The sequence below is a fragment of the Melopsittacus undulatus genome, chromosome 3 (assembly GCF_012275295.1).
Source record: "Melopsittacus undulatus isolate bMelUnd1 chromosome 3, bMelUnd1.mat.Z, whole genome shotgun sequence".
NCBI classification, from domain to species: domain Eukaryota; kingdom Metazoa; phylum Chordata; class Aves; order Psittaciformes; family Psittaculidae; genus Melopsittacus; species Melopsittacus undulatus.
This window is the reverse complement of record NC_047529.1, coordinates 11,475,662-11,498,678: the sequence shown is the minus strand read 5'-3', so window position 1 is coordinate 11,498,678 and position 23,017 is coordinate 11,475,662. Positions and strand designations below refer to the sequence as shown.

Sequence of the window (23,017 nt, the reverse complement as noted above, 5' to 3'; positions counted from 1 at the left end):
TTTCCCACATCCTAAGCAGGTGATCTGCACTTACAAAACCCAGTAATGCCTCCCTCAAGTGTGTTGAAATTACTCTGTGTGTGCAGACCAGCTGCAAAACTGGGACAGAAATCTTAGGCAAATGTGTAAAAATCTTCAAACTGTAATTTCAAAAATATGCAGGAAAAGAGAACATTTCCGAGAAAATCTGTGTAAGTGCAACTGTCTTTCACATTCCAATGTAATGCTTTAAGAAGGAAAATCATTGCCTCTTCCAGGGCAGCTCCAAATAGGTAGAAAATGCATGCCCTCTGGCAGCTCGGATAAATACATCTATCCGGAGAGAAGGCAAAGGAATGAAGACTAGCACATTATAAGCAAGGGGCTGACCTTTTAATAGCTCAAATATTCCCCCTCTCCAAAGTCACTCAGTTCAGCTTAGGCCTGTGGCCATCCACACAGTCGGTTTTTCTCTCCTTTCACTCCAGCCACTGAATGCTGGCAGCCTCTGTGATATACCAGCACAGAGGGAGGCAGCTTAGGGAAGAGGAGGAAAAGACAGGGATAAAGAGCTTCCCACTCCACAGCTCACGCTTGGACTCTGGTTTGTCATAAGAACAGAGGACTGCAAAGCCCCGAGGCTTCAATTTCACAGCTGCTCTCAGACCTCCACTGCATTACCTTTCTTATTTCCCCGTGCTTCCACTTGATAGCTGGCTTAGTTTCTTACTTGGCTGGCTGATAGGTTCAGGATTAGCTCTCACACGACGTTATCCTGACCCCAGAATCCACTTGTTGCCAACAGCGCTTTGGGATCTGTGACTTAAAGGAAGGCTTTGGAAGGCAAATGGGCAGGAAACAGCGTGGCATTTCCTCTCTGAACTGGAATAAACTTCCATTTCACCTTCGATTAAAGCTGGAACCTAGCACCGAGGGCTTGTATCTGGCACCGCACTGGGAGAAGCGGCAGCCAGGTCAGGGAATTCCCACAGGGATCACCCCTCACGGCTCCCTTTGCCCCCGCAGATAAATCAAACTGCACCCAACAGCCAAACCCGTGTCTGGGTGAAGCCCACAGAGCACATAACCGACATAAATCAGCAAAGAGTCCTCTGCCCGCTTTCGTTCCCATCGACCCCCTCACGGACTCCACAACACCTCCAGCGCAGGGGTCTGGATCCCGCTGCTCCGACACCTCCTGAGGGGCGGCCCCGCTGCCGGTACCGTCCCCCGCGGTGATTCTCCGTCCCCTCCCTCCGGTCAGCCGCCCGCACACCCCTGACAGGCGGCGGCCGGAGCCCCCCCCGCACCTCAGCCCTCTGACGGCCGCACCGGCTCCCGAGGGCCGCTGCCCGCCGCCACGGGGCCACGCCCCTCCCCTGACAGCCCGCTCCTGGCGCCACACCCACCCTCGGCTTAGGAAGCGTCCCTGCCAATCACCGGACACTTTCGTGCTGACGGACAGCCTCGTTCACCTATCGAGTAGCCCCTCCTTCAAGAAGCCCCGCCTTCTAGGGCGCTTCCACCAATCACAAAAGAGATGCAGTCAGGGGCGGGAGAAGAGGGCCTGCAAGCTCCGTCTGCTCTCACTACCTCCCTCTCTCCGCTGCGCGAGGAGCGCCCCTTTCGCCCGCAGGTGATTGACAGGGGCGGCAGCCAATCGGCTCCGGGAAGCGAGCGGAGCAGCCAATGGCGTGGCGGGGGCGGGCTGAGCCGGGCGGCGGGGGCGGGGGGAGCGGCTGGCTGGGGTGAGGCGCGGCGCGGCGCCGGCAGGAGGGCGATGGTGGTGGCGTGAGGCGCGGCGAGACCCGCGCAGGCTGCTGAGCCGGCGGGGTGAGGCGAGGAGAGCAGGAGCAGAGCGTGCCCTGTGCTCGCCATGAGGCTGCAGGAGGACGGGGACAGCCGCAGGGTGCTGCCGCCAGCGGGGCTGCCGCAGTAATGGGCAGCGGCAACGCTGACTGTCGCCTGCCGTGTGGTGCCAGCGCCCGCCCGGCGGGGGCCGCCCGTGAGGAGCCGGGCAGGTGAGTGCCGCGGCGCTGCCCTGTGTCTCGTCCCCTCCCGCTCCCCGAGCCGTCCCTTTTCCCTCCTCCCTTGCTCCTTGCTTTTGGCGTTTTAGTGTTTTAAACGCTAACGGCTGCGGGGGGCGCTGCCCCACGGGCTGGGCGCTGAGGTGACAGGGTCTGGTGGGGCGGGACGGGGCGCGGGGTCGGTCCACTCCCCCGCCCTTAGCGGGACATTCCTGGAGCTAGGTTGCCTCCTTGCCAGCCTTGATGCCATCCTGCCCGGCCTCCTCGCCAGGTGCCGACACCATTTGCTTCCCCACGTTCCCAATGAAGAGGCTTTTTCCTCCACACCCAGCAGAGATGCTGCTTTCCTATGGAGGGAGAAGACCTGTCTGTATTTCTTCCTTTTTGGCTCCCTTGTGAGCGTTTCTCAGTTCAGGATGGAGAGGCATTTCCATTTCAGTATGGTGCAGCGAGGGCTCAAGAAATGCCCCTTCATCTTTCATCCTCCTCCTCACCTTGGCACAGGCATTTAAGTAGTAGCACTCCCATGTCGGCTTCTTGGCTGTTCCTTCTCCTTGGAAGGAGAAATGGGAGCAGGAGGTGTGCGTGTGTGTGAGAGGAAACAACTGTTACACCTTTTGTCATCAAGACAAAGAACTTGCTTTCATCTCCCTGTGTCCCTCCCTCTGGGTGCACATTGGCAGCACCTCAGCCACTTCGCATTGCTTCCTGGAGATGCTTCATAAGGATTCGGTGTGGCCCTGACCTGCCCTTTTTTGTTGTTGTTGCCAGTTATGATGGTGCTGATAAAAGGACATGTTGATATGTTTCCAAACAGACTCGTGGTTTGCATTCCTGAAATTGCTGCAGCATTCTTATTTATTTATTCAATTGGAGGGAGGGGGGATGACAGCAGGAGGGGGGTATGTTTTTGAGGTCTATTGTGGTTGCTTGAGAGCTTCAAGATCACGTGCAATTGCAGTACTGTAGTCTGGAGTATATTAACCAATGCTTTATCCCCTCTTCTCTATCTGTCTTCCAGTCCTGCAGTCTCCACATCATCTACTGTGTGAAGAATGATGATTCCATGAGAGAACTTCCTTTCAGTTACCTGTCCACTCCTACTGCATGCTGCTCCTGTCCAGTGATGAGCCACTCAGCTAGACTGGGATTTACTGTGAAGAAGGGAGAGGCAGAATATGAATTGTAGACATCCCATCAACTTCCTCACGCACTGTTTTTACTGTGTCTGTATATAAATCTGCTAGTATTGAGCACACACACTGTTCAACCTACACTGCTATTAGCAGAGTTGCTACGGTGTGAGAGGACTGGTATTTCTCACCATCATGGCTTCAGTTTGGAAAAGACTGCAGCGTGTTGGGAAACATGCTTCCAAGTTCCAGTTTGTGGCCTCTTACCAGGAGCTGATGGTCGAGTGCACCAAAAAATGGTAAGGAGAACTCATTTTGCTGTACAAATGAGTGGAGTAAGCTGATGGTGCTGAAATAGGAAGGATGTTGCTCATTTTGTACTGTTTGATGTGCATGCACCGGTCTTCTCCCTGTGTTTTCTTTTGCATAAAGCAGCAGCGTGGGGTGCTTGTCTTTCTTGATGAGTGCTTGTTTTGCTGTGTGTTTATCTTGGACCTGTTGGTTTTGTTCTGTACACTGATTTTTCTAAGCTGGCATTGTTTTTATCATGCAGAGGACAGTGCATTTATTAGCTTGGTATGTGTGACTTGGTGGTGTGGTTTTGGTTTTGGGTTTTGGTGGTTTTAGTTTTTGATATTTTTGTTTAATTAAATATTTCCTGTGAGCTGTTCTCCAGATTCCAGCTCAACTTTTGGTGCTGAGTGTTATCTGCTGACACTGTGGTTACCTTACTGAGGCATTTGAGATGAGTCCTGAAAGATGGTGGTGTGTTAATCTGGGGTGGATCCCCATTTCAGTTTTGACTTTTGCATCTGCTGATGTTTTGTCTTTCCTTCTTTTCCTTGTTCCTTTCCACATTTTAATGGGAAGAGGCAAGAGACAGATCCTTGGGAATTCTTTTAAGGTATTTTAGGCAATAATTTTGTGCAGTGGTGGTCCAGTTGGATGGCTTTGGAGCTGACTAGACAGCAGTTAACAGTTAATGGTATAGGTCTGGCACATCTTCCTTCCTGTGTAGAATGAGCTTAAATAAATCTGCTAGGGAAGACTAGAAGCAGCTTTTAAATAGTCAGGTAAATATATCCATTATACAAATACTTAAGTGCTGTTTTATACGTTTGGAATATTGACATTACTGACATAATTCCTCACATTAGTGAGAGTCTGTAGTGTCAGGGGATGAAGAAAGTACTTTCCAGACCTCATGAACCGAGATGTTCAAATTGCCTTGTAATAAACTGCAGCCTCCTTTCTAATACTTGGCCTTTCTTCGGGTTGGCAAGTTTGGCACTTGCATTGGCTGCTTGCACTAGTTACGAGTAATTGCCTCTACAAATTTAAACTCTGTGTCTTGGAGTTGGAAATCTCTGTCAAATGTGTTGGGAGGCTGCTTGTTGCTTTGTCTTAAAGGAACACTTTCAGGTTAATTTTTCTGTAACAAGTTATCTTCTTAGCTAAAATGTTTCGAAAGGTTAGTAAGAAGAGATTTGTTTTGGAAATTGAACTTGGATTCACAGAACAAACTACAAATAAAATGGTTTTAATAGTTGAAAGAGGCTGTCATGATTATCTTGTGTGATCTGCTATTTCAGGCCAAAGAGTTCTCCACGGTAATTTTGATTTATCAGGTTCAATTTAGCAGTTCTGTTTATTACTTTTAATGCTTTGTTTGCATAAAGTAGCCTGGTTTGGCTTTCATTTTCACTTTGATTCACTCCTTGCATGAGAATTTGCAGAATGCTTCAGCACTGAAGTATGAATGCTGCAGGGAAATGTTCAGATTGGATCTGCAGCTGACTTTCACTTGATTTAAGAAGAATTCACACACAAAAGTTCTCTTGTGAACAATCTTGTTATTTTAGAAACAATTAGGTTATTGTTTAATCATAAACTAGAGTGCCCACCTAGCAAAATGCCTGTGTGTGAGGCAGCCTTTCAAAATCAGATAGGCAACTGAGTTTTTAAAAATAAGTTGTCTTTCTAAACCTTCATTTTGTGTTCTTGAACTTAAATAAAGGCAAGATCAGTGCTTGTGTTGGTTATGATGGAGCAACAGTATAGTGGTGAAATGTAAATGAATTCTAGGAAAAATAACAATAGGGAAAAACATCACTCACGCAGTCATTTGATTGTAGCTTTTCTGTTCTGCTTCCTCTTGTTTGGAGAACCTTAACAAAAGTGCTCTTTAAGCATGCAGGCTAAAATACGGTATTTCTGCCATAAGTTAAATTCCTCTCTGAAACAAAAGGGTAGGTCTATAAATATTTTGGGAATCTTCAACTCAGTCTTTCCTTAACTTTGGAGAAGATATAGTTTTGCACGTCCTTACAAAATAATTTCTTCCTCTGTTTCCAGAGCTTGACTCTTGAGTTGGCCCATGTGAGAAACGGAAGAAATGAGCTCCATATGCTGTTCCTGCTGAAAGCACTCAATATATATTAAGTGTCAGTGCTGTAGTCTGTAGCTTGTTTGATTGAAATGTAGTAAGCAGTAAGTTATTTTAATGTACTGGCATTTTAACAATGCAGTGTTTCTGGAGGAAAAGAATGCTCCATTCATATTTTAAAATAAATGACAATGCAGGCATAAACACACTTGAACTGAGATGTGTCTGTGAGCAGGGATTGTGCATGACCAAAGCAGGTTGGATGCCTGCCTGTGAGCTACTATCTTCTGTTGGGTTTGTGTTTGTCTAACTCTTCAGAAAATGACTTGTGTTTTAGAGTATTTTTGTAAGTGGTCAGGTGAGGTTTGCAATCTTTGGTGTATTTCTGGTTGGCTTTAATACTTTGTCTCCTCTGGACATGTATTGATTTGAATAGCTTAGAGTTTGAAATAGCTCCTGCTCTTTTTTTCTGGAGTTATGCTGGCTGTGTGGGAAGTCTCTACCAATCTGATGTTACTGCTTCAGTATTTAAAAGGATTACCTCTAGGTATGGGAGCATTTGTCCAGCAAAAAAAAACCCACTCCCTTTCCTTGCTTTTTCTGCTCTCTGTAATTTCTGATTCATGTTCCTGCTGATGATTAAAGGCAGCTGCTCTCAGGTGATTGCTTTTCATTGGTGCTGTATTTGAGGGGTGACAGACTGTGATGGAATGTCCAGTGTTGTCCACCGTTTCATTAGAAAAACTTTATTTTCAGGTGATTAACAGGACTGAGTCACTTCTGTGGCATTCTGGCTGCTTCTGCTGACCCGGATCTGATTACTGTATGAAGATAGGCTGAGAAAGTTGGGGCTGTGCAGCCTGGAGAGGAGAAGGCTGTGTGGAGACCTCATAGCAGCCTTCCTGTATCTGAAGGGGTCCTATAGGGAATGCTGGGGAGGGACTCTTCATTAGGGACTGTAGTGATAGGACAAGGGTAATGGGTTGAAACTTAAACAGGGGAAGTTTAGATTGGATATAAGGAAGAAGTTCTTTACTGTAAGGGGAGTGAGGCGCTGGAATGGGTTGCCCAGTGAAGCTGTGAGTGTTCCATCCCTGGCAGTGTTCAAGGCCGGGTTGAACAGAGCCTTGGGTGACATGGTTTAGTGTGAGGTGTCCCTGCCCATGGCAGGGGGGTTGGAACTAGATGATCTTCAGATCCTTTCCAACCCTAACTATTCTATGATTCTGTGACTGTGAATGCTTAATACCTTTGAAAAATTGAGCACTTTGTTTATTTAGAGCCTTTAATTAAAAATAAATAAATAAATGCAGTCTTGGTCTTTATGGATTAGTGACTCCTGCTACTGTGAAGAAGTCATGCTGTCATTAATCATATAAGCACTTGTTTTTTTTCAAAGGAAGTGTTGGAGTGTGTCATCCTCCACTTACCCTTGGAATAAGCCCAGGATTTTCCACCACCCTCACCAGTGAGCTTCAGTTCTGGATGGGAAGGACTGTGCATGGCAGAAGAGAGTTAATTTAGTCGCTATCCTAAGTGCAGAACCACTGAATAAAACCAGAAATTGGCCTCATGTGTTTTGCTTAGGCTTCTACAATGGAAGTTGTATTTGCTGCTTTGTGCTGTCAGAGCAGACTGTTGCTGTGTGGGATTGGAGCGTGCTGGGCATTGCTGGCATGTGTTGATGCTGTGACTTAAACAGGGGATCCAGTTCAGTTGCCTGAACACTGATGTCTAGCACTGTTTGAGATGCCTTTGGTTTTCCTGCCAGTGCAAGCTGCCGGTTTGGAGAAGCCCAGGTCTCCTGTTGATCCTGTGTCAAGCCTGCCAGGCTGGCATGCATCTCTTGTGTACCCTGGGGCTTCTCAGCTGCTGGAGGCCTCTGTTCAGGCAACTGAGTTAAGGCTTGTCTGAGGCACAGGCTTAGCAGAGGAGCATCACAGGATGAAAATACTCCTTTGGACCAAAGATCAGTCCCAGTACTTGGATCTGAAGCTGTGATAGCTATTTCACAGAGTTGCTGAAGCATCTAATGCTGAACACATGGAGCTCTATAGGATGGCTTTTATGTTTCTTTATTTTTGTGTGGTATCTCATGAGTCAAGGACTCAGTAGAGGCTTCAAGTATAATATTCACTGGTTTTCACAGAAAATGGCCTAACTTACTGAGCTGAGGATGCCAAGTTCTTAAGATGTCATTGTCCGTTGGTTGCTTTTATGAGCAAGAAAGCAGCTCACCTGAACATTGGTGTTAACTGCTTAAAATGCTTGAGAAGAGTAACCATAAGGAGGCTTCTCTACAGGATTTTCCGTTCAGGGGTGCTTTAGAGATAACAAAAATAGGTTATTTTACTGTTTCTTTCTTTTTTTTTTTAAATGTTTGTAATATTTATCATCTCCTACATGACCTGCTTTGCTTTTAAATCCTGCCTAAAAATACAGCAAGCCATGATGTTCTAAGAGGGTTAAACTTGTATGCTGCCTCAGCTGAAGACAGGCTTCGTTTCCATCAGGCAGGTTGCCTCATTTTGTGTCAAATTAGGTATGGTCTGAGGTAGGTTCTGTATTTTTCAAATATCTGTCTTTCTCTTTTGGAAATGAAGTAATGCTTAATCTTTTTTTTCTGGGTTTTTTTTTTTCTTCCCAAAAGGCTTTAGCCATCTGTTTTTCTCTTTTATTGTAGCTTCATAGCTGGATGCTGCAGGAATTTTAAGATTTGGCATGCATTGTGCATGGGAGAGATGAGCTTTTTGAGATTCCACGGTTCACACCAGTCTGCTCGCCTTCTGCTCTCTGCTTTCTAACAAACTTCAGTGCTGAAGGCCACGGAGAGAACTGGAGTTAACTGCTTGCTGTAGAAATCCTTGGGGGATGCCTGTACGGGGTCAGGCTGCCGCATTTCTCTGTTAATTTCCTTGCTTTGCACGGTTGTTAAGAGGGGTTTTGTGAACACCTAAGTGCCTTTAATTATTAAGGATGATCGCATTCAAACTTCTGAAAGAAAGAGATACAGTTACAGGTCAATTCAGAGCTTCTTTGAGCTAGTTTTGCTGTGAACCAGGCTTTTTGTCATGGGCTTGCTTTTCTGAGTTTTTCCATCAGCCTTGCATTTGCATGTTGGGTACTGTAGCAAGTGTAGCTTGTGCAAGGAAAGCCTCGTGCAATTTCTCCTGGGCTTTTTTTTCCCATCTTCTTTTCTTCTTTTCAATTGAATTACACCCTGTCCTTGCACTCTTCATTCAGATCTCCGATTCCACACCAAATAATCCCCATCTGCAAATACACTTCAGCGTTTTCTTCTCCATTCATTACCAGGGTTGACTGAGGACTTTTTGAGGTTTTAGACTGTATGCCAAACTTACTCTTTCCAAATAATCACCACCAGCTGCCTTAAGGGTTGCCCTTGTTCATTTCTTACTGCAGTCAATTAAAACACACTTACTGTCCACACACAAAAGCAGTTCTCCTCTGCCACCTTGCAACTCTCTTTTCTTTGTGTCCAAAAGAAAATCCTTGGTTTCAGAAGTGTAGATCTGCTTCTTTGGGCTCTGTGCCTGAGTTGTGTCAGGAGGTTGTCTACCAATCCTGACTTCTTCACACCAGCTGCTTTCCTTCCCTACCTTACCAGGCTAGCCTCCTGGCCCCTTTTCATAGCCTTATGTCTGTTGCATGGACCACAGGTTAGGAATTTCTCATCAAAATTGTTGGTTGCATATTGTTCAGTGAAGAGATTTCAATAGGAGAAGTATAAGTGTATGTGAAATCTTTCTTGCTGCTGATCTGTTCAGATTGTCAGTGCTACATACTTATACCCATTTGTGATTTGCAGCACCTTTTTGAGAGTATTTGAAACTCTGGATCCAGTTCCTAAAGACCTCATTGGTAGAAGCAGGCACAAAGGTAGAAGCAGGCACTAAAGGCTTAGTATCTATAAGGTAGAAAGTTTTGGGCTTGTCAAAAATACTTATAAATCTTATTTGCCTTTGAGAGACAGAATTCTTTCCAGAAATTCTTTAACATAATTTGCTGTCCTAGCAGTAATAAAAGTAATTGCCTACATCAGAAAAGATAAGGTTATATCCAAGTGTAGACAAATCTATCCTAATGGTGTATTGTTCATTCAGTTAAAGGGGTGAGGTTGTCTCCTTGAATTTTAACCATTGACTAACAGCTAACCAGCTTTATTTTTTGAGAGAGAAACTGTGTGTGCCTGTAACTTCCTCACCGAGCTTTACAAATAAATAAACCCTGGCTCTGGTCCTGCAGGCGCTGTGGTGCACGCATACAGTAAAGTACATGTGGACTGTTCCTTTGAACCCAGTGGGCTTGAGCTGCAATAAAGAATTGTTTTGCAGGATTGGATCCCAGTGAATACGCTTTTCAGCTCTTTGTTTTATGAGGTTCAATAAAATGAAATATTATGACATTGTGTAGGCCTCGTCTGAGCTGAGTCTTCAGTCTCTTAGCCTGCTCAGGCTGTATAGTGCCAGTCTGTTGCTTCAATTAGTTTTTAATTGGTTGGAGAGAGCTGAAGTCCCTTTCACAGTTGAGTGTGAATAAGGAGAGGAGGAGGAGGCTGGTAAGGTTGACTAAATCTGAGGAAACTCTTATAAAACAAACCCTTCAGTTAGGGTAGTAAAAAGCATTCTGCTTGGGTGGCTTTCGGAGACTACAGGGGTGCGGAGTTGTTTGTTTGCTTCTAAAAGCTTTCCCGGTTTACTCTGAGGGGAGTGTGTGAAGTGTGTGTTTGTTTCCATTGCCCCTTTCTCTCTTTTTCCTCCTTGGAGTAGAAGCTGGCCTTGGCAGGCTGTTTGCTGCCTTGCTGTGGGACACTCCTGAGCTGCCCTCTGCACCAAGCCTGTTTTGCATGTCCCAGAATGGACTCTGAAACACAGGAACTATGCAGCTGAACTTCTGTTCCTTATTTTAAGATACGCACGCAGCAATAGGGTAAATAAAGCCGTCTTTGTTTCCTTCCTCTTGCTGTCTGTATTTGAAAAAAAATGTATTTCTGCAGCATATAGTTTATGTCAGAGCCTCTCAGCTGGGAAAAATGTATGTTTTGGCAGTTGAGGTATAGAGTAGTTGTGGCTTTTGGCACCTGGAAAGGCGTTGCAGGGACTTGGGAACTGTGGGTTAAGCATGAGCTAAAATTAGCAGAACCATAACTAACATTGCTGTTGTCTAAGGCTCTGACTCATGAGGTTTTCTAGATTCAGGAGTGGAGCTGAGATGTCACAGTCCCTTAGCAGCATTCATCTTCTGCTTTCTTCTGCCCTGAAGCAGAGATAGGACGAGAGTAAGGCTGCCTGGTGTGTTAGTGTTAACTGCCATCAACTTCAGTTTTGTAAGGTGAGCGTGGACTGCAGCAGTTTGAGGAGCATTTGCACTTCCCTTGTGCTGCCCTGATAGGAGCAGGGAGCAAAACCTGCCAGAGGGGTGAGATGAGCCACAGCTGCCAGCAAGAGCATCTTAGAGTGCTTCAGCTAAATTACCCAGATCCTGAGTCAGTGCCCTGTGCTGTCACTGTGGGGCTTCCAAATGCACAAGCTTTTGAGATGAATCAGAAGTGTAGGCCCTTCTGAACTATAATTTCCAGCTGTCTGCAAACCTGTAAAGATGAGCAGTGCAGAAGTAATTCTCGCTTGGCTGTTGAGGTTTTCTTTGTAGTGGAGAGCCCTTATTGGGGGTTCTTTTTCATTTTTATTATTATTTAAAGAGACTTTCTTGAGGATTACTCCAAAGCTGTGGCCAGGCTCTGCAGCTGCTTAACCGTCTGCAGCTGCTGAACTGCCATCTCTGTGGCTCTGTGTATTTATTTTAGCACAAACTAGTTTCAGGTTGTATTTCATGTACACACGCGGTCTCCTGCAGTCGTACTGTGGGTTTTGTTTTGGGTGAGCTGCTGTAACAGAGCCTAACAGCATGCTGACAGATCTGATCTTTCTTTTCTAATAGATCTGTTTTCAAAAATGACTTTGGTGCTGACCAAACAACACAAGAGCAAATTAATTTATAGTTCTGGGGACAACTGCATTAAAACAATCAGGAACATTTTAAGACTCTATCATATCACATCAGTTTTGAGTCTCATATTACCAAGGCCTATGTTGCTAGCTCCCATTTCCTTGGTGTCATTCTCACAAGCACCTGTAATGACCAGTCACCCTCCTCTTTCTTTACCCAGTAAGTAATGTTTTCTTCCTTGCTGCTTGCTGTCTGATGGGTCAGAGCTGTTAGGCTGCTGAATGGCTGGCTCTGGCTGTAGTGATCAGAGATGTGGGTTTTGATGGGTGTGCAGCTTTGCTTGGAGCATGTATTCATCTCCACCTGTTGGGACAAGTCCCATCACCTTTTGGGTAGGCCAGGCAGACCAAAGACATTTCCTAAGTCAGCTCTGGATTTTCCATTACATATGTTGTTGCTTGATGCCCTGAGATGATAGCTCTCTTGAGCTTTCTTTAGGCCTAAGACTAATGCACTGATGCCTGTGCTTTAAAAGCCAGTGTCATAATCTGATTGTCCCCTCCCAGCTGTGCTTGGGAAAAGTGTTTGCATATCCAGTACTGCTAATATCAAAAGCCATATTAAATTAAGTAATTGGAGAATCTGGACTATTGAATACAGTTGGCAGTACATTGTATGCTGCCACTCAGCATGCACTGTGAACTTCCTTGACTTTCAGTGACTGCTCATTAAGTAAACTCTGAATCCTTTTGTTTATGGCAGTACATAGCAGGAGAGTTAAAAGAGCAGAAAAGAGCTGTCAAAACAGCTTAATTCTCTTTTCCAGCAAAGATCTAGCCTGTAAGTGTCCAAACCAACCTGTTGCTGATTTATCTGTGGTTTATTAGCAGAGGACTTAACCTTGACAGCACCTGCCGTGATTATAGCTCTGGAGTCACAGCTCTGGCCATGTGGCAGGTACGTGAATCTGTCTGGCTGTTCTTAACTGCTTGGCTGTATTTTTCTTCTAGTTGTACCTACCATCTCTTGGAAAACTGATTGTGTAGTTGTCTCTTCTGTAGGTAAAGTAAGCAATAGTTGTATAAATCCCTGAAAAATTTCAAGATAACAAGTTTTTTAAACTCCATTTTCTCTTCAGGTGCAGATCTTAACTGGATAGAGTACTTGGAATAAGTGTCTCTTTAAGTTGAGCTAGTGAATATTCATAGAGCCTTCCCCTTGCATTCCTTTGTCTTGAACATGTAAGAAAACTTTAAGAATGGGAAAGTCCTGACCCATTTTTCACCACTTCCTCTCATACAACAGGAAGCAGAAGAATCTAGCAGCATTACTTGCTTTTGAGGCATATTTGGGATGATTCCTGTTTTCTGTCAGCACTTTCTGAGGGATCTTTTTTTAAAAAGAGTGGTGGTTTTGTCCCATTTTGAGGGGGATTTGTGCATGTAGAAAAGGGAATTTTGGGCTGTTGGCTTTGGTTTTGATTTTCTATTTTCTTGCTAAAATTGTTTACTTTCCCTTTAGATGGCTGCTTTGAGCTCTGGTGTTTCTATACCCTTTTCGAATACTTAGTCAATCTTGAAACAGTAAAGGAGTTATCTTCTTTCCCATGGATTTCTCTTTTCAGATAGAAAATGGTATTTGAGCTTGTTTTCATTTTAAACTGAAAGATGACCAAGAGTTATCTGAACCCTATAAGAATTCAAGGTGGTTGATGTAATCATGGGATTTTTTGACAGAGGCTTGAGAGTGTGTGTGATTACCCATACTGCTATAATTGTAAACATCTAGTGCTCGAGACATGGTGCTTCCTTTAGTCCATGGCTGTCTGTCCAGTGGGAGCGGGGGGGAAGGCAACTATTCTTTCCTGTCCCTAGGAAAGGCAACTTTCTTTTCCCTATCTTCAGAAAATTACCTATTTTCTGGGGTAAGTCCTATGCCAGCTGAAAGCTGGCAGCTGCACCACAAGGCAGAGCCAGAACATGGTAATACTTGGTAAAGGATGGTGTGAGGGGACTGCCTGTGACATGTCATCTGCTACCTGTGGGGCTCTGGTGGCCTACTATGCCCTCTGCCTTGGCAAAGCATGTTGTACCTCCATACCAACACTGAAGTCATGGTTAAGAGAGCTGGTACAGCCCCTTGCCTCTGGGCATGTGAAACTTGTGGTTGATGGGGCTGTGCTGTCAGGAGTTAACTTGCTGTGTTGTTTTTGAACCTTGGGCTTTTCCCCTTATTTTTAGCTTTGCTTCATAGGGAAAAAGTTCTCCTGTGATGTTTCAGTGACCATTTCAACCAAAGCTTATGGGGATGGAAACCTCCAGCTCTTATTCCCATGTTTTCTGTGACAAGGGGCCTCCGGATAGAAGAGAGGAATCTTGCTCAGACCCCATGGCTGCAGGTGAAAATACAGTATCTCTACCCTTTAGTAGACACTGGAGAATCTGCAAGGGAGAAAGCTGTTGGCAGCCCATCCTCTTTCCCTCTGATTGGAGCTATGGGTTAGTTGCAGTTTGTGCTTACACTCAGCCCTTTGTGCCAGTGTATTTTTGGAGCAGGAGCTGCTAGATACATTTCTCTGTTTCCCAGTTCCCCATCTGCTACCGTAGCTGTCTCCTTCTCTAGCTGCCTTAGGAGCTGCATTGCAGGGGACAATAGCAGCAAAACCAGGAGTGTTACCTGTGCTTTCAGTTTATGAGTGACCTGTTCCTGAAGCTTGGTGTTCATTATACCTGTCATCACTAACTTCAGTACTGCTGGCAGTGTGGCTAATGTGATTCAGTACCACTTCAGGTGACAGCACAGTCTCTTGTCTCCTTTTCTATTTCTGAACTAGGAAACAGGAAAATGGAATTTTTTTTGCCTGTAGATTCAGTCTTGTTGTCTGGAGTGAACCCTAAAAAGTATTTACAATGCACAAACTCTGCTTCCTTCTAGAGGAAAAAAAATGCTGACTTCAGTAAATAAATTTATTTCAGCCAATTTTTATTCTGAGAGAAGTAGTATGTGTATTGCAGGGGGAGAAATACTTCCTCTTTTAGCAACAGCTGTTAAAAGCAGGGTGCTTGCTTGCCTTGCAATTAAGGATGAAGTCAGCAAACTGTAATTTTAAAAAAAGAAAATAATCGTGAGCTATTGACTATAAGAAGACTGCAATTTACCATAACTTGTTTGTGTCCACCTTGTTGTGAGAGCTGTCAGCATCTCTTATGATTGACAAAACCTCATTAAGGCCCAGAGAAGTAGAAACCTCCTGCCTTATTAGTGTCACAGAGTGGGTTTCCTGCCCTTGTCTGCCTTCTGCGTTGTACATAGGTGTGCTTGGAGAAGACTCCATGAGATTTTTGCCTCTGGTCTTCTTCTACAGGGTTAGTTTGTTGTTTGCAGGCTTTAAATATGGTTGGCCTTGTGCTTTTTATGTGCAATATTTGCTTGTTGCATTTTAGCATTGCACAGGAATGGGGTGGGATGGACTGTGAGATGAGCTGATGGGGGACAGGGCTGTGAGGAGAATGTGAGGTTATTCTCCCTGTTTGAATGTCTCCTGGTCTGCCTGTACAGGGTGTACAAGGCAGATCCTGCTCGGTTTGGAAATACAAAACCAGTGACCTAAATATGAACAACCCGTGTGGAAAGTAAAAATAATTATTGCAGAGAACAGTCATGGAGCCTTCCTGTATTTGTGCTGATGTCACCTCTTTGGTTAGCACGGGTTTTAGAGTTGGGGTCTTAACTTCTCCTTATACTGAACATCCCTTGCAGCAAAGGAGAAGTTAGAAACAGTAGGGAGATATTTCTGCAAGCTGGTAACACACAATAGAGAAGTCTGTGCACCTGTGCACAGTATGTACAAATACATAGTTCAAGATGCAACATGTCCCAGGGTTTACATCAAAGGTCCAAGGCTCCTTCTACCTCTGGACAGAGTGCCCTCAGAATAGGGGAAAACGGGAGCTTGGACCCAGGTTCATACAGTAAAATAGGTACATAATTTGGAGAAGGTCTTTGTAAGAAGGTCTTAGTGACATGGTTTAGTGGTGGACTTGGCAGTCGTGGGGTGAAGGTTGGACTTGATTATCTTAAAGGTCTATTCTAACCTAGTTGATTCTGTAATTCTATCTATACATAGTAAAAGCAATGTATGTTATTGAACCGTCTTAAGAAGAGGGAAAGCCTGGATGCTATTCATGTAGCAGAAAGTGTGGCTGTTGTTAGTAAGGAACAAATCTTGTCTACCCTTAGTTACTTTGGGTGACTCCCAGATGTGCTGTGGAGCATGTGGGCTGAGGAGGGCCAGGAGTCTCACTTTCCTTACAAGCTTGAGCCATTAAACTACATAGCTTTGAAACAGTGCAGTATTTCATGTTACTGAAAACTCAACATTGTAGTAAACCCCAGGCCTTTATTCTATTGAATACATTTATTTTCAGCTGTAATCAGATATTTGTTTCATTCAGACAGATGTTTGCTGACCCAGGCCATGTAGAATTCTTATGACACAATATGCTCACTTTAAAATGGGAACTTTCTGTGTCACACTGAGCTTTCAGACTTGATTTTGCTGAACAAGCAATATGCACATGTATATGCTTGAACCTCATCTATATGCAGCAGCCCCACTGTTTTACTGTGCCTTTACAATCCAAGTCGTACAGCACTTATTCTTCCCTTATAGGCAGGAGGCAGCAGTGCAGAAGTACAATATCTAGAGACATTTTCATGGGAATAGCTGCTCACACAGTATAAACACTTTTGTAGCAATAAAATGCATATATATTTTTGAATGTACCAGAACAACTGTTGCAGTTTGGAGTACCTTCCCAAACTGAAGTAGTTTTGCTGACCAAAAACTGTCCTGAGCCACCTTTGATAACTGAAATGTGTTGTCATGCCTCTAGTTGTGTTAAGGGAGAAGTAGTCCATTGTTACTCACATTCTAAGTCTGAGCCCTACACCCAGCAGTCAGAGGTTACATGGCAGGAGAGGTGCTGGTTTTGGTACCATTTGCTCAGCCAACATTGATGTGAATAAAACTAAACTTAGGTTTTACTCCAACACAGATATAAATGCTTCACTTTGCTAATTCATAATAGTCACAATTCTTTCAGAAACTATTTTAGAAGGGAGGTTACATCTTCTCTTGGTGAATGCTAATTATGATGTCGCCTTTCTTTGAGTGACTGTGATAGTAACAATTGTATTGTTAAAAGAGAAATCTAAATTTAAAGCGTTCCAGGGATTCTTTTTGTGCTGAATGAAAGCAACCTGCATTATTTAAATATTTCTACCTTTAAGACACAGATGGAAAAAGTCTGGCTATTAATATCATACACTGCTAAAAACACCTCTGAGTGCTTCTGAAAGGGGGTCTTTTATAACATTTTTAATGCAAAGGAAGATTTATAGCTTTGTAAATAGAACTGTAGTATGTGTCTGGCTTTCCTCAGTGTAATTTCACTCAAACTGATGTCCTGATCTCATCAACCTGTTGCTTCCTTATGTTGTCACCATGTTGTATTTTCTTCACTGTATCTGTGTACGTGATACTTTGTATTACATATTTTCATGTTGGTGTCACATGCTGGTGGCTGGTGATTCACGTGAAAAGGGTAGGAAAACCTTTGAAAATGTTGGGGTCTCCAACATAAACAGGACATGGACCTCTTGGAATAAGTCCAGAGGAGGCTACGAAGACGATCAAAGGGTTGGAGCATGTCTTCTACGGAGGGAGTTTGGCTTGTTCAGCCTGGAGAAAAGAAGGCTCCAGGGAGACCTTATTGTGGCCTTCCAGTACCTAAAGGGGCTAACAAAAAATCCAGAGAGGGACTTTTAACAAGGACGTGTAGTGACAGGACAAGGGGGAATGGCTTTAACCTGAAACTGGGTAGATCTGGATTAGACATTAGGAAGAAATGCTTCACAATGAGGGGGAGAGGCCCTGGCACAGGTTACCCAGAGAAGCTGTGGTGGCCCCATCCCTGCCAGTGTTCAAGGCCAGGTTGGACGGCACTTGGAGCAATGTGGTCTAGTGCAAGGTGTTTCTGCCTGTGGTGGGGGGTTGGAATGGGATGATCTTGAGGTCCTTTCCAACCCAAACCATTCTATGATGGATGATTCTATAAATAATGCAGCGTACACAGAAAGAGTACTTATATGCTTTTGCTGTTTGGTGCATTTATACGTAATTGTAGGAGGATAGGAACTTATTTACAATTCAGGCTTTTTGAACTAATTATGGTATCAAAGCATGATTTCTCTATTTGAACCTGGGAAGTTGATTTTGTACATGTGTGGCTCTTGAGAGTTTTATTTTTTTTCTATCCCCAGGCAAATTCTCAGCCACAGCAAAGAAATCATGGTGTTTTCTCTTCCTCTCTTGGTACCCAGATGTAGCCAGAAGCTGTGGAGTAGTTTTTTGAGCACTGAAAATAGAAAAGCTTGTGAAGCTATACGTTTTTAGTTAGTAACAGTAGGGAAAAGTTGGTTTTGTTCCTTACATGAAGAATCCTGTATTAGTCACTTCATCATCTTCATTTATTCAGAGCACATTTGATAAATTCTGTGCAGCTATATAGGTATTTTTGATTTGGAGGGGGACATAAAGTCCTTTTTGCTTCTCATTCTATTAGAGTGCAGTCTAGTTGTAGAATCAACAGGAGTCAGAAAATCCTGGTTCCACACTCGGCTTCCTTTCAACTTCCCTTGTAACTGTGTGGACAAGTCATCTTTTCTATCACTCCCTAATTTTGTGTGCACAAATCATCTTCTGTCAACTTCCCTACAGTTTTATGTCCACAGTTGCTTATAAGTAGGATTTATGTCTTCTGTTAAAGGCCAGAAGCTAGCAGCTCTCCATTCAGTGGTACTGGCATAAAACAACTAAGAAGATGCTTTACGGTTCAGAAATAAATATCAAGTGCTGACAATTTCTCTGCACAAAAATTCTGCAGCTGCACAGCTCCGTTATTAATCCAACCCTATGAGACTGCTGTGTGATAGAGAAAAATGATTCCCATTTTATATCTCTGAAACTTGGAATACAGAGAAATTGTGAAGAAGGTGAGAGAAAGCCTCTCTGTACTGATAGGAATTGTGTGAGTGTAGATTTATGGTGTCAAGACCCTGCATAATTGAGGAGCAAACTGCAGGTTATACCCTATGAGCATAAAAAAATGTCCCTTCCCTCCTTCCCCACATGCCCACCAGTATGAATCATGTTAATGATGGGGTCATTTACAAGGGTATTTGGCCATATGGGGTCAGAGAGTAAACTGTTGCGGAACACTCTAATTTGAAGTAGAGCAGGACTGGTGGAGCAAAATGCACTAGCAAAATGGGAAAAGTAGTTCTGAAGGGGAGGTGACTGTATGATCAGTGATCTACAGTTACTGATGGAGGAGCTTAAGTGAGCTTTTTGTTGTGGGGAGGGGTTTTTGTTTGTTTTCTGTTTATTTTGCTTTGAGTGATGTGTAATTAAGAGTATGTGTAATGGATAAATGCCCAATTGAGGGGAAGGAAGTAATTTGTACTAGGCTCTAAGTACATCCTTTCTGGATTGATGTTTCTAAAGTGTTTTATCCAGTGGTGGTGGTATTAGGAAGTGACAATAGCCATAAGGACCAAGGTTGTCTTCAGGAGAGGTGATGGATGCCTGAAGAATGTAATTGCACTTGAAAGCCTACATGTTGATTACTCCAGTGCAGAAAAGTTCGGGGGACCTACACTGTTTGTGTCAGGTTCACTTGCAAATGGTTGTGACAGTCTGTCTGACAGCTGAAACCAAAGTGCTTTTAAAGAGGTGCTGATGTAGAAACTATAGCACTACTTGAAGAAGGAGAACTCGTTAAGCTCTGTGAAGACCTCTGGGAATAAAGGTGGTAGGACGGAGCTTGGTTACAACTTCAACAAAGCCCTGACTGCACAGCAGGATATAGGCTTATCACTGCTGCAGTATAATCAGAACTGTTGGAATATTCTGCTTAAGCTTGTTGACTTCAATATATACATACACTGGCTGGATTAGACCTGCTGATCCTTTTTTAATATTTTTTATTTTAATATTTTTTTTCTTTATACACTGCTACAGAATTTATTTTGTGATTCATATTCTGCTTGGACTTCAGGTGATAGCTTTTTCTTTCACGTCATGTTCATAGAATCAGTCCCAAAATATAAAGCTTGTAGAAGGGAGAATGTGAATATGGGGAAGAAGTAACATTTTATTTCCTACCCTTAAAAAAGAAAAGAAAGAGAAAAGGCAGGTATTCTCTGCTCCAGAGCATCTGTCCTGTGACTTAGAGTGTAAAAAGAGATAGGGTAGCTCATGAGACATTTGAAATGTTTGAGTCTAAACTGCAAGGTTTAGTCAGAGACAGACTGAACTCTTGACTCTGACTCTCTTGAGGGAAGCAAACCTTCACTGCCTGCTTCAGAGTTACTGGTCTGGTTGTTGATGATTCCTGAAGACAAGGAATGTATAGAAATCAAATGCTTCAAAGCCAGAAGAAAAACACTTGTTTTATCTCTGGTGGTGTTATTTATGTGGTGAAGCTGGCCATGTGTCGCCTTTACCTTATGGACATCTTTGGATTGTTTGAACTTTTTTCCTCTCCCTTTGGGTATTCCGGCTGTAAGGTCCCTTGGCACGTATAACTCCTAACCATCTCTTAGGAGAGGGAAAAGTGGGGAAGGGGTTGTATGGATGAGGAAAAGAGGGAGCCTGCATCTATTCTCAGATAGTTCTGAGTTGGGGAGGTGAATCCATGTTAGGTAAAGCAGGAAGTGTCCAATGCAAGAGCTAGTCTACACTTGAACCCTACTGGCCCCAACATCCGTGCTGCCATGTTCTGCCATTGTGTTGCTAATGATTGATCTGTGGGATGGTGGAGGGCTGTCAGCCCTTTGGGAATAAGACCTGCACCCACTGGTGTGCTTGCCTCAGGGAAAGCTGGTGGTGTGTGCCTGCTGGGGACAGGCCACACACACATTGGACATGGCTTGGACACTTGGGAGTTACTGCAAATTTTTATGGAAGGGTTTTGCAGCTCAGAGGCTGGATATTGTGGAGGCAGGGTGCATGTAGAGGCTGTTGTGCTACCTGTGCGTGAATGGAAGCTGCAGCTGCCAGAGGGAATCCTGCCCTGCCCATTGTGGGGAACCTAAAGGTTTCTTTGCATTGTTCCAGTGATGTGAGGTGACATTACAAAAGCCAAAAGTCTGGTTCTGGTTTACACTTTGACTTCATAATTCTCTCCAAAACACTAATTTTTGTTAGCTTTGAAGTTTGAGGGTTTCAATGACCCAGAGAATCTTTGAACATGAACTGTATGGAAATGAATGAGTAAATTCACACCTCATTTGGTGCTATGTTGCTTGTCTGGCTGCAGAACAAGCAAACAAACCCAAAAGCTGTATATGTTAAAATGGAGCACTAGCTTTTTAGGCAGAGCAGTGAGAAATAAGAGCTCTCCTGCCGTGAAGGGGGTTAAAGAATTTAGCCTGGTAGGTTGCCTTTGTCCAGGTCAGGTCCAGTCTCGAACTGAGACAGAAGTTGCAGTTCCTCCAAGAGGACAGCTTTGGGGAAAGAAAAGCAGTTGAGAAGGCATTGGTACTGTGCCGGGGAATGTGTTAAACAGCAAGAGCTAGATATGCCAGTGCTCATCTGTCAAAGCCCAAGAGACAAGGTTAAATTAACAGATCAAGCTGAGATAAGTGTTTTGTGTAAGCTCTTGTGTATGCTCAGAAACTGGAAAAGTTAAGGAGAGCATGACTTAAAGCATGAAGTGCATAAATAAAGCTGTGCTGAGCTCTCCTGTGAATGCACTCATTCAGGAGATTTGCTCTTCGCTGCACAAGCCTGGTGACCTTCGTTTTCCTGAGCGTTCCTCTGTGGTTTGCCCATCGTTGGGAAGCGCTCGTGCTGCCATAGCAAGGGCATGCACACGTGTATGCAGTGCTGGCCCTGCCGAGGCTGATGTTCCAGCTGAATGCCCCAGAAGTAAATATGTTAAAATTCTGCAGGCTTCGACTTTTGAGCAGCCTTTGTTTTAAAGATGAAAAGTGCATTTTCTGTCAAACGGGCTAAAATATGTGAGAAGTCTTATTTTGCAGAATCCAAGGAGTTTGTGTGCCCACACATCTCTATTGTCCACATTGATGACTCTGCACATAACTGGTTTTCCCCCTCAGTGCTCTCTATGAACTCTGCACAGCAAAAAATGATTCTCGTTCCCTTGTTGGTTAGTTTGCAGGGTGGATTTTATTAATTGGGCTTTTTGGCCCTAATTAGGCAAACGTATTAAAACTCCAATTTGAAATTTAATCATTTACAGTAACTTCTCTGTTTTACGGTAATACCTTTCTAAAAGCTTGAAGATAAATTTTTTCTTCCTGTTTATCCTCATTTAGTGCCAGATCCTGCAGCATTTATTCTGGTAGGATGTTTTTGCCTTGCTGTAAGGACACGATTCTTCACTTGGCACAACAAGGTGTTGCAGTTAAGTTCGAAAGTCTTTCTGTTTGAGTGGATGGCTCTCAGCACTTTGCAAGATTAAGAGTGTATTTTGCTCCAGGAACCAACCTAGCCTCCCTTTTTGTTCACCTTTCTGCTTCCAAGGAGAGCTGCCTTTCGCACCAGACACATTTGTGTTTACAGATAAAAATTTTTTAAATTAAAGTAAAATTGAAATCTAGGGTGAGACAAAATTACTTAATCTTTTAAGCTCTGTGCTCTATGGGATAGAGGGACTCTGTCTCGTTATCCTTTTGCCTCATTTAATGGTGCAAGACTGGAATTCAGCCTGCAAGACATCAAATCCACTTAATAAAAAATCTGGACAGCATCCAGAAGTTTCTTTCTGTGGCTGCAGATGTTACTTACAACTACCCCATGCTAAGAGCCATCAGCTAACTAACATAGCCATCAGGCTAAAACAGCATAAAACATTTCACTATAGGATGGAGTGGGTATCAGTACTGTCTGTTTTAAGTTGATATAAAATGCCAACCAGGACAGCACAGAAAGAAGGGAGAGGGCAGCATAGTAGCCAATGTAGTGACCAGGTTTAGTCTCCAGTTACAAACCTGGTATGTGATGGGTAGTAAAAGCTCTCAACTTAAGACTCTGAAACAGTTAGTACTGGGGGTGTCTATACGTCTTTGTTGAGAGCATAAGCAAGAGAGGACAGTGTTCATTTTTAACAATTTATCTCAAATCCTGGGGATGCAAAGGACCTTGAGGAGTGTTCTCCTATTGGATGTTAGTGGCCAGCTGTAAGAGCTTTTCAGAGGAGAGCAGTTACAGCTCATTGTGCTGAAAAAAGTGTGAAGGGCCACTGGTCTTGGTTTCCTCTGCAGGGAGCTGAAGGGCTGACCTAGCTTGGAGGGCACTGTTTGTAGGAATGTCTGACTTGTGCAAAACTAGATCAGGTTATAACAGAAAAATACCATATAGGAAGATTATTTAAAAAACCAACCAACCAAACCCAAAGCAACCAAACCCAAAACAACCTACAAAGAAAAAAAAATGC

The 23,017-nt window shown here is 43.8% G+C and overlaps 1 protein-coding gene across 8 annotated transcripts in view; it reads left to right on the top strand.

Annotated features, from left to right (window-relative positions):
• The first annotated feature begins 1,598 nt into the window (after nucleotides 1-1,598).
• EHBP1 (EH domain binding protein 1) overlaps nucleotides 1,599-23,017 on the top strand; it is a 223,812-nt gene continuing 202,393 nt past the window's right edge. For 6 of the 8 annotated variants that reach the window (XM_005147433.4, XM_031047571.2, XM_031047570.2 and 3 more), the window contains exon 1: nucleotides 3,335-3,438. In XM_005147433.4, coding sequence (XP_005147490.2) covers nucleotides 3,335-3,438 — 104 coding nt within the window. Of the gene's footprint in view, nucleotides 1,616-1,734; nucleotides 2,001-3,027; nucleotides 3,439-23,017 lie in introns of those variants that run through there. The other 2 variants (XM_031047567.2, XM_031047566.2) reach the window with 2 other exon arrangements.